Source organism: Homalodisca vitripennis, chromosome 7 (assembly GCF_021130785.1).
Source record: "Homalodisca vitripennis isolate AUS2020 chromosome 7, UT_GWSS_2.1, whole genome shotgun sequence".
NCBI lineage: Eukaryota > Metazoa > Arthropoda > Insecta > Hemiptera > Cicadellidae > Homalodisca > Homalodisca vitripennis.
The window spans coordinates 108,836,353-108,848,974 of NC_060213.1; the positions used below are offsets into that span (position 1 = coordinate 108,836,353).

The 12,622-nt window shown below is 29.3% G+C and overlaps 1 protein-coding gene across 5 annotated transcripts in view; it reads right to left on the reverse strand.

Annotated features, from left to right (window-relative positions):
• Positions 1-981: 981 nt before the first annotated feature.
• Positions 982-12,622, reverse strand: part of LOC124366176 — a 39,649-nt gene continuing 28,008 nt past the window's right edge. For all 5 annotated transcript variants that reach the window (XM_046822530.1, XM_046822532.1, XM_046822531.1 and 2 more), the window contains 4 exons: positions 12,336-12,455; positions 11,594-11,746; positions 9,232-9,299; positions 982-2,359 (listed from right to left, as the gene is read on the reverse strand). In XM_046822530.1, the coding sequence (XP_046678486.1) occupies positions 2,127-2,359; positions 9,232-9,299; positions 11,594-11,746; positions 12,336-12,455 (574 nt within the window). In that variant the 3' untranslated portion in view covers positions 982-2,126. The remainder of the gene's footprint in view (positions 2,360-9,231; positions 9,300-11,593; positions 11,747-12,335; positions 12,456-12,622) is intronic.

Below are 12,622 nucleotides of genomic sequence, written 5' to 3' on the forward strand. Positions count from 1 at the left end.
ATTATACCAATCGATAGAGCACTAAAACGCTGATTTGTACCAAACCTGTCTGTATTTTTTCACTAAAACGCTGATTTGTACCAAACCTGTCTGTATTTTTTCACTAAAACGCTGATTTGTACCAAACCTGTCTGTATTTTTTCACTAAAACGCTGATTTGTACCAAACCTGTCTGTATTTTTTTCACTAAAACGCTGATTTGTACCAACCCTGTCTGTATTTTTTCACTAAAACGCTGATTTGTACCAAACCTGTCTGTATTTTTTCACTAAAACGCTGATTTGTACCAACCCTGTCTGTATTTTTTCACTAAAACGCTGATTTGTACCAAACCTGTCTGTATTTTTTCACTAAAACGCTGATTTGTACCAACCCTGTCTGTATTTTTTCACTAAAACGCTGATTTGTACCAAACCTGTCTGTATTTTTTCACTAAAACGCTGATTTGTACCAAACCTGTCTGTATTTTTTCACTAAAACGCTGATTTGTACCAACCCTGTCTGTATTTTTTTCACTAAAACGCTGATTTGTACCAAACCTGTCTGTATTTTTTCACTAAAACGCTGATTTGTACCAACCCTGTCTGTATTTTTTCACTAAAACGCTGATTTGTACCAAACCTGTCTGTATTTTTTCACTAAAACGCTGATTTGTACCAAACCTGTCTGTATTTTTTCTTTAGTGTTTGTTCCAACCAATTAGTAAATTGTGTTTATACCAATGTAGATTCTGGTAAATTTGTGTATTAAATTGTAAAATTAAATTTTAGTTCCTTAAAAATAAATAGTTAAACAATGTTAGTTAGTATTCATGAACTATTATTTTAATTTTAACGGTGGACACACTTTCTCTATGGTATATTTTTTTTTTAAGACAATCTTTTCATAGATCTTACATGAAGTTTTTATACATACCAGTATGTGCGAATTAACACAAATGAGACTACTAAGGTTGAATAACAGCTCACTGAACTCAACTAGAGGATGGTTCCAGTTTTTATTTCATCAATTAGTTCTCAAAAAGTAATTAATGAACAGCAAAACAAAAAAACCATTTCATTATTACATTCTGATTATGCAACTATTAAAAATGGAAAAATTAATATAAATATTAACAAAAAATAGAGCAATGAAAAAGTAGGAAAACAATTTAACCCTCTGAATGCTGTAATAGTAGGTAGTTCTCTAACACCAAATGACAGTATTTAAATTTGTTTATTTGTGTGAAACAAAACTATATTTTTATTTTTATGACTGGTTTGTATAAAATTAAAAAAGTTTATATTATAGTTAATAAAAATACAGGTACCTATGAAAACATTAAGAATGTTATTTTTATAGAACAGTGCAATTATTGAATAAGTCTAGTGAGCAAAAAATTTGTTTTATTTTGTTCTGTTACAAGAAACTAAAAAAAAAAAAAAAAAAAAAAAACAATTGTAATGAAATAAACTAGAAAGATGAACTATTTTACAACTGTTCTTTGTACACCATGAACGAAATTGTCAAAGACTGGATTAGCAATGATAATTATTTATTCAAATTTATCCACAAAGGCTTCAATAATGGCTGAATGCATTATAAACTAATAAAACTGCCTCACAAAATAATGAAACTGTACAAAAACTAAGTAAACAGGAATAGCAATTTTAGAGTATAAAGCACACAAATAATATTTTAAAACATAGATTGTTTCACATCTAAATTTTAGAACTTAAGAGAATTTTGTACTTATGAGTTAACTGGCTTTATTGCATTCAAAGGGTTAAAGACGAATTCTCTAACATTTATACATCTTAGAAAACTATTCCATAATGTACTTAAAAAAAATGTCTTACAACAGTTTTAAGTTACAAACTAGTGCTAAACTGAAAACTGTCACTAACAGAATACAACACTGTATAACTGTTAATAGTCAAACCATAAAACAACTTGATCTATTGTCTTTGACAATGGTAATGTCACAATCAGTTTCATCTGATCTTGACACTTTTAATTGCCTTTTAGTCAACAAACAAAATAACTCTATCATCAAAATTATTTCATGTTCTTAGTTTGTACAATTCCACTTTTGAGTTTTTTCGATTAGGATCCAAGTGACTCATGACCACTATGATCTAAACTTACTATGGCCAATACTTTTTCTTTCCCCTTTTTTTAACTTTGCGATTCATATGCCGAAATGGTGCTATCTGATTGAGTTGCATAGCCTGTCGCAACGCTCCATGAATTTGCCTTTTTTTCTTCCTCCTTCTATTTTTCTCAAGAACATTCTTCTTCTCCCAGGGAACTGTTATTTTGACTATTGTTGGTATGGTTCCTTTGGGCCCGTACAGGTTGAATGTTGGTTCAGAAGGATCTGCAAAAATACCAAATTAAATCATAATGAAGCTATTGCTAATTCTCAAAAAATTCTTATTATTTAATTCTCTGAGAGCCAAAATCTTATCAGCTTGATACCATCCAGGTGTTCCTACCACTCCAGGAGGAATTCTAGAGTTCTCGGAACGAGACGATTTCTATTTCATTTGTAGTACCTCTATAACTTATCCCATACTGTCTGATATCATACCAAAGGCCAATACATGCACTAAACTAACCTTCTCAACTAATATTTCTACTTTTTAATGCTGTTAGGTGATGTAAACAACTAACTAAGATACAACACTTTCTCAGTCGGATTGCGATCGTGATGGTAGTGTCGTGACGAGTAGCGGAGCATTTTTTGAGGTTATATAATTGTGCGTTTTTGTTAATTTAAAATGTTTCTAAATTATATTAGATATTAAAATTAATAAAAAAGTGATGACAGTTACTTCCGAGTGTCCATGAAGACAGTGTTGTAGAGTTTGTTTGAAAATTGGCTGAATAAGATTATGTTTATGTTTTGAGTTTCATTTTAGAAATCATTGTTATATTACACATGATTTTGCATTGTTTTAAATAGCTTTTATCATTAAAGTATTGAAGTTTCAAAAAGAATTATAAAAAGCTTTTTAAGTTGAAAAGTAAACTTTAACTGAATATTTTCCATAACCCTATGTTTTTTAGCAAAACAAACCTCTAGCTCTTGAATAATTTTTATAATTGTTTATTGTACAATATTAGATTATTACACATGATTTTAGTGTGTTTTAAATGCTCTTTATCATAAAAGTATTAACATTTTTAACCCTAGAAGTGTGGAACCAGCATATTTTATGTCGGTTTGTAATTTATGTGTGTTGTGGCGGAACCAGCATATTATATGTCGGTTCAGTTTTTCATTAAAAATAATTATTTATCTTTAAACAATCACCATTTTTTTTGGTATCATTGAAATTGTGAGATTCCACTCTACAATTTTTATACAAACGTTTTTTTTCTAACATCAATATTACGGTCGTGGTGAAATGTTTTCTGAAGACGTCATCATTTGAGTGGAATTTCGCGGGTGGCCGGGTCAAAGAAATACGTCATTTTTCAACCAATCACAGCAAGTTACGTATTGCCTGCAAACAGTGCTGTCATATGTCAATAGACGCGGAATGAAATGTTCTTTTCTTCCAGTGCAAACAGAAAGTCATTAGAATGAATAGTTGATTTACTATGAATATTCTAAAAAGGGACAATTTTAAAGTTGTAAACCAGCATATTTTATGCTGGTTAGTATAATAACATTCACACAGTTATTTATTGTCAATAAAGAAAATAAAAAAAAACAGTGTAAAGTTGAAAGAAACAATCTACCGGTACAATCTTTCAGCGGAAAATTTAGTTCAGTAGGTTTCCGGCAGTGCGAAACGAAAGAGATGAATCACGGCGTCGCATCAAGAACCAACCCAAACCCATCCCTGTCGGCCATTGTTGACCATTTTTATTTCACCACGAGCTTATTTTTTTACCGATTTTCATAATTTAGGTCTCTATTTTTTTCAGGTTAAAATACTCTACTGCATAAATGCATATGAAATGACAAAAACATTATAAAAACAATGTTATTTTGAATTATACTATCCATTGTTTATATAGGCTATTCTCAAAAATTTTACAATGCAAGGTTTTACAATATTTGACGCACAACATTTAATTATTTTACTCAATTTCAAAAATTATTGAGTGTATTTCTTTCAAACATTATGTGCTAACATAATATAACAAGTAAAAAAAAATGTTTTTCAATATTTTTTTTACATTGCAAACCAGATTATTTTTTTATGAGTAAATTCTTCAACGTGCGACTGTTAACAAAAAATGTCATAACTCAGTTCCTTCTCAAAGTATTTGAACATATCTTATATTTTATTTTAGCCAAACAAACATACTTACTAAGGGTATATTCAAAAATTACATAAACATAAAGTATAAGTGAAAATTTGTAGCTTGTTTCTGAATTTTGTTACGAAATATTTTCATTTTTTCAAAAAGATTTTTTTTTTGTAAGCTTATAATAAAATAACAGTTTTATTTTGTTGTTGTTTTACTTTTAGTGTTTTCAAGTAGCATGTATAATTTACAATAGAAAAACTGTTTTTCATATAAATATATAGTCACATTTGGAGGTAAAAAAAATGAAAAGCCGAAACCCTTGTACATTTTTTTTGTACATTTCGCTTTTGTAAAAAGAAAAATGGCAAAATTACAATTTTTGTTTAATAGAATTTTTTAATATATATTTTTAATTGGCATAAAAATTCTCTACATTTTATGCATTTAACATTTTGACCTTACTGTAATATTTCAATACCTTACAGAGGTCCAAACTTGAAATTTTCATATAAAACTTTTTGCAATTTCTCATTATTTTCATAAAAGTATATACTAAACCAAAGAATATCAAAATATTTATTCCTATTTTCAAATAGTACAACTTCTGAAGAAGAAAAAAGATATATAACAATATATATGTTTTCTTGATATTAAGTATTTTTTTACGAATTTTTTAAAAAAACCTTGCAACACGTCAAAAAATGGACTGACGTTTTATCTTTGGTAACATGGACACACTTCTAGGGTTAAAATACATTTGTCTTATATTAGTTATTTTACCTTAAACTAGATTTTTTATTTTGTTTCGGTAGAAAAGTCACTGTATAAAATGAATGAATTTTTTAAAATTATATAAACATCTTATTGTTATTTATTTTCTGATGGAAAATTCATTTACCTTTAAAACAAATTAAAAAGAAGCTTTTAATGATAAAAAATAAATTTTAAGTGGATTTTTCTGAAACCTTGCGCATTAAGTAAAAATAATCTCTAGCAATTAACTATTTATAAAATTTTTATGGTACAATATTAGGTTGTTACAGATGATTTTGGGTTTTTTTTTAATTATCTTTATCATGAAAATATTAAAATTTCAAAATAAATTTTTGTTATAATATTTATTTTACCTCAAACTATATTTGATTAATATTTTATTTTTATTTTGTTTCCGTGGAAATATTGCTGTTTAAAGTGATTTTTTAATTTCAAACATTAAATAAATATTTAAATGTTAAATAGTTTCTGATACTTAATTCATTTACCTTTAAAAAGAAGTAAAAAGGAGTTTTTTATAATCAAAAATAAATTTTATAGAAACTTTTTATAAAACATTGCATTTTCATCCAAAACACTCTGGCACTTTTCGCATAGTCACACAAAAAATAACTTCGCACTTTTCAACATGGATTTGATTTTATCTCTGGCATTAAAATGGTTAACTTAGATCCGAGGTTTAGATGTCCATTCATTATTCCAACCAAAAATGGTGATAGTTTCACTACAAAAGTTGGTTGTACTAAATGCTCAGATTAGCACGATATCATCTGCTGAAAGAATAGAATGCAAGAAGACTGACCAAGTTTCTTTAAAAGACACACAAAATGTATGGTTAGGGATAGAGATAAAGTTTGACAATACCAGTGAATATTTATTTAGAGACGGTAAAACACTATACAAATATGACAACATAAAGAAAACGTCTAAAAGGACTAAGGCTGTTGATAAGCTTATATTAGAAACTGGTGGGGGCCCAGTGAGCCCACCATATCATCAGTAGGTACCGATTTTAAGGTAAAGGTCATCACAGATTGGTGATCTCAAAATTCATGGAATTAATATTTCCATGTATGAAGAAAGTGATGTTTAACTCGAGGATTCAAAAGTCTCTTTTAATAAAAACCTAACCAGTCACATCAGTTCCATCTTTAAATATAATGGAACTAGCAGTTTCTGTTGAAGAAGAAATTCTAAGAGATTTCATGGATCTAGGGCCATCTCCAGTAAGAAACGTAAGCGCTTGACGCTCAAATAACAAGGTTATCGCCACTTTCAGAAGAAAGCCTAGGAAACAATAACAAATCAAGTACAGTACACCAAAAGGGTTTTGTAATAAATGTTCTGTGCGGGATCAAAAACATCATCTCCACTGAAGATAAGGAAAAAGTGATCACTAGATAAAAGAATACAACATTTTCCAATATATAATATATATATATATATATATATATATATATATATATATATATATTATATATATAATATAAAAATGTAATATAATATAAAAAAATATAATAAAAAATTATATATTGGAAAATGTTGTATTCCTTTATCTAGTGATACTACAATTACTCGTTTTTCCAATGCTCCAAGATTCTACATATATACTATTATATATTTTCTTTTTCAGTACATTGGAAGGAACATTTATGTGAAGTTGGCTCTACTTTTGCATTTCAATGTACTTTTGGCATTACAAATGAAAAAAATCAAAGTAAACTAAACAAGTCCAAAGTAAATATATAAAAATAGAAACAATTTTGTTTATTTTTCAAAATATATTAATGTCCCTCAAAAGATTTTTATGCAAATTACAAAAAGTTCCACTTTTCAAAAAAATATTTTATTTTATTTTAGAAAAATAGTTCAGTTTTTTTAACACATATTTACGTTCAAAACACACACACACACACACACACACACACACACACACACACACACACACACACACACACACACTTTTAGACATTTTAAATATGGTTATTATTATAAACAGATGTTTGAATCAGATGTTGTTGAGGAAGAAGTTCTGAACTCAGTATTGTAGTAAACCTTTTTTCCGAACAAAATTTCCTATGTCAAAAGTAGAAGGAAAAATTCTGTTATTCTGTATTCTGTCGAAGTGGGCGAGCAAAAAAAAGGCAAAACATTTACTATCTTCTTTTTACTTATTTACTATCATAGCTGCTGAATTTCAGCTTTGTGACTTATTGTTATTATTTAGTTGGTGTAAACTTAATAATTTTCTATTTTTACATTCTAGGTACCGGTACTGTTCTTTATTCCAAACATGCAAATTTGTATGTATTATATAATGGAATTTTTCATGAATGAATAAATTGGTCATGTAGTTAATTTAAAGAAACACACATTGCTAATTATCTTTTGTGGTGGTAGTGAGTGAATTTTTTTCTACATGTTAAATGTAAAACTCAGTGTTGTGAGATCACTTTAAGGTAGACTACCCTTATTGCGTCAGGATATACAGAGAAAAGACATTTTCTGTAGCATTTTCTACAGGGCCGATAGATTAAAATTTAATAAATATTTATGAGAGAAAATGTATACAAAAATATTTTAGAATTTAAGTAGTTTTGTCCAAATATAGGTAAAATAAATTATGTAATTTCTCAAGAAAGGTTCCACGAATATAGGAATGGCACAGAAAGACAATGGATTTTCTGGATGTCGACTTTGATAACAGGATTACAATAGGGGTTGTTCAGCTGACAATTAATTTCTCTGGCCTTATGATTGGATAGTCAGGGGTTAGGGAAGGATAAAAACCTCAGACACGCGCATCACAGCGTTTTTTGAGTTTTTTTGCGAATTGTATTATTTTAATACAAAGGGTAATTAAGGAGATTTGGAATTCACTAAATAATTAATACAAGTTTTCAAGAGAGTACAATGTCATTGCAAGTATTTATTGTTCAAGTAAAGTTCTCAATGTTAATATTAGTTACTTGCAATAGAGATTAAGTATACAACAGTAAACAAATTTTTATTACATCAATATAATGTTTTTAGTAAATATTTTTGGATGAAACACAGTTAAATTACAGTTTTAACTTTGAATCTGTACCAACAGTAACAGGAAGTGACACATGTAGTACGAAGAATTTTTGACAAGTTATAGTTCAGTTTTATTTAGCTTCTCTAATAAGGAAAAGTACACCAAATTTTGAATTAAATTACAAATTTTCTTTTATTTAAATTTTATAAGAAAATTAAATTTTTATTACGATTTTAATTTTGAAACATGAAAATAGCTTTAATTTAATTTAATTTCATTTATTTCAAATAAGAAAACCTTTTCTTGAGAAAACTTACAAGAAAAGTGGTTGTGTATTAGGTAATAAATCTAAATATTTAATTTAGGCTCATATAAAGTTATTTTCTAGAAACCGTTTTAAAGTTTAAAAAAAAAAACGCAATCATAAATCTTTAAAATAATTTGAGAAAATATTCTCCAGTCTATCTTTTCTAATATAAATATACTCCTATATATTTAATTAGTACTTGAACTGGAAAAATAAGTGCAATTAAACTAATTAATAAAAATTATGTAGAGATTTTGTGAAACTTGCGGATCTTCTACAAGTGTAACGATAAAATTGAGATTATGGATGTGTTTGAATGTACGAGATATTATTTTACTCTTTTTAGTTCATTTTACAAATGTCTTTAATCCTTTCGGTACAGATGTTAGAATATTCGAACATGTAATACCTAACCCTGCACAACAGAAACAAGTTACATAACCTCAAAGAGTAAATAAATAAAATCTGAGTAGACAAAAGTGAGGGTGGAAAACAGTTGTTTACTGGAAACTGGGGTTTAAACAAAGACCGGACTAGATTTACACTATGCAGTATTTAAATGAGGTTCAGATTTTTGGGAAAATCATCAGTTGCTTAAACCACTGGTAAACATGCCTGAAAGGTTTAACTGTGTTGAGGAAAGCGACACTAAGGACTAGTTTTTACATGCTTGATTTTTTTTGTACTTTTCAATAAACAACTGATTCCTTATTTACAACTATTGATATTTCAATGTTTGTCACTGCATAATTCTCTGAAAAAAGTCTCTAAGAAAAATTTCCTGAACATGTTAAATGTGGAAAAATGCCAGGTTGACAAATTAAAATAGTTAGCTCTATAAACTAAGTGTACATTTTTAATAAAAAATTATAAAATTTCTTACCACTCTGTAGGTAGTTTTTCAGTTTTGGAATCACACTTGCGTAATTATAGGTCGGGAATAATTTTCTCCTAGAAAATCAGAACATCACTAATAATCTTAAATTTTTTTGTTAATTTACCACTTGAAGCACAACTATCACACTATAAATATAATGTAATTCTATAAATGTATTCTTATCCCTCCACAGCCCATGTGGCCACTAGTAACAAGGCTGCCTGCACACAGAGTCTCCACATTACTTATGTTTTGCTTTTGCTGGACCTTTACTAGGTAACATGCATTTATTGATCACTTGAGAGAACTTTGTTTTACATCAACACTAAATGGTTTTATCATTTTACTTTACTATTCTTTTTAAGTATTTTAATTAAAAACTTACTTTACTGTACCATTTGTAAATAAACCATACTTTAAAACCAAAAAAGGTAGTTTTTAGAATTAAAAAGGTCACGAAATCAATGAAAATTGTTTGATACATTTTTATTATAACAGAATTATTATAAAATTAAAAAGCTATATCATAAAACACGTAAATACTAGTAATATTAATTAACAAGAATTAAATGTTTATAAATTAATGTAATATGATGACATATATCCTCCATATGGACCACATAGCCCTAAAATCTTATAGGCTCCTGTGAAAGACACAGATTCTGAGGGCCAAACGCTTAAGCGAGGTGCAAAGTTCCTTTCAAGACTACTTGTGGAGATTCTTGTTTCTCTCTTTACCTCTGTTAAAAAAACAAAATGGTTTTCATGCTGCATTAATATACAACACAATTCATATAAGTTTTAGTTGAGTAACTTTCTGCTTTAACCCTCTCCCGGTCGAATTACCGCGACGCGCTTTTGGCGCTACTGGGCTGAATTAAATCGCCCGCTCTGCCGCGAGGGCACACTTATTCGCGTTTTTACTACGTACTAAGAACTTTATTTTAATAAAACTATTATTTATAGTACATCGTTACAAAGATGATTAAATCCTCTATAATAACGTTGTATTTATTAAAAAAAAAATATCAACCTTATGGTACCTAAATTAAAATCAAACAAAAAGTCAAACTTACATGAAAAATCTTGTTTTAATTGTTGTATAAATTATCATATATAAAGGGTTATAAATATAAAAATTAAGATAACACTAAGACTTTGTCTAGTGTTATCTTTGTCTAGACCAGACAGGCGGGACCCAAGTGGCGGTACCAGAGGCGCGAGGCAATGGCTGGACACGAGTCGCGGTGTCGGCGGCGCGAGGCAGCGCCGGATTACGTGGCGAGTCATCAGTGTCCCTATCTTCTTGGTTAGAATGGTGAATTTCCTCATCACTAAATACATCGCTATTCATGGAACTTTCATCGTCACTGAAACAATCACCTTCATCAACCACTTCATTGTCAAAAACACGATCAATTTCGCTATCACGCAACGACCTTGAACCTGCCATCTATAAAGTACAGAACCAAGTGAAAAGACTGCGAATACAACCAACGAAATGATTTAAGTAAATAAGTGGTTATAAAAAGTCCCAAATAGTTTATCAAATTACGTAAGATAGCAGCACAAGTCAGAAAGAATTGTACTACTAAACAACTAGAGCACCGTCAATGAAGTAGTGAATAAACCGTTTCAAATTATTAATCCTAGATAGCGTCCCTAGTCATAAAACTATGAATAAACAAGGCAACAATGATACTGCCAATAGATATTTCCATTATTAGTTCCCCAAACAATCGTAAGAAAGCAGCACAAAGCAGAGAGCGTTGATGGAGGCGATTGGAGGCGTTTGGACTTTAGCGCCAGGCGCCCTGCCGAGGCGTTTCGAGGCGTTTGCCCGGGAGAGGGTTAAAACAACGAATGAATTACGAAAATAATGTAATTCTTATAAAATACTTCCGATAATCCGAAATTTTGAATAACTGCATAATAGTTTAAAACAAGTATACACAATCACATTTCCCCACATAAAATACTGCATAGTATACCACATATGACAGAACTTATAACACATCCTCCTATAATGGTGTAGTATACTATACATAACTTCTATCCCCCACCCCATCAGACATAAATTCTATTTATGCCATTGTTAACACTGAACATTCAGTATATTTGCTTACTGTGATATTCAGATGAGAGGCAATGCATACCAAAAGGGTAACTGACTTTTCAATTATTGGTTGTCTGTGCAACTGACTGTCATTGTGCAAAATTGGAAAGATTGATGATCTAGTTTGTGTGCTCCTATTTTGATCTATTCAGAACTCATCTGGGATGGTGTAACCATGGAACTTGAAAATATGGTTTGCAGATAGAACTTCTTTTTAGAAATACATTCACAAACAATACTAATATAATTTACCCAATGCCTTGAGGTTCAACCAGAAGAAACTTTTCATTCTCCATTTTTCCACTTGCCAATATCTTGTCTCTCCAGTAGCTTGGTGTACGCTTCTTGAACACAGCAATACATTTGTTTGATTTTCTAACATCCAGTCCATTTTTCTTGGCATAACTGAAACATTCTCTCTTACTTATTAAATAAATAAATAAATATATATATAATATATATATATATATATATATATATATATATATATATATATTAAGTATTTTAAATTTATATTTTTTAAGATTTGTTAAACTTATTCTTGCTGAATAACAGTGCATATCCTTTGTAAACAACATATCAAACACAATATTTGATAGGTTGTCACTTTCTGCTGGTTGTATTACAGTTAATAAGTTGGTTGTTGCATGAGTATATTAAAGTTGAGTATTTCAATTTTGAAGAAGTTTTGGTACATACAGTACAGTGTTAACAACACTAACTGTTTACCCATGCAATTTGTGTTTTTATTACTTTTTTGAATTACATTCGGACCCATGTTCAAATACTTTTTTCATTATTTTAAAATGTAGAATGAAGTCCAGAACACAGCTTCTGCATATATTCGTGAATCACCCTGTATTAATTCATCCAAATTTAATAAGTCAGATGACATTATTTTATTAACTCTTATTTTTATTACAAAATATATTCTAAATATAGAACAGCCAACACAACATATAACCCTAAACACAAACATGAGTAGTTAACTTACCTGAGCACACCATACGCATGATTAGTGAATATAAGTTCACAATCAGTGTCCTCACTGAAAAATGTCCTCATGTACTCAACAGCTTTATCTAAAGTTCCAACTTCTCCCTTAGGCACTACCCTGAAATAAAGAATGATACTATATAAAGTGTATCCAAAAGTTTCAAATTTTCTTTGCGAAAAACCATGAACAGCAGTAATTTTACTAAGAGAATACTACAATTGATCTAAAATTACATAAATCAACAGACTGTATTCATTACTTACATATTCTTCAACAAAAGTTCG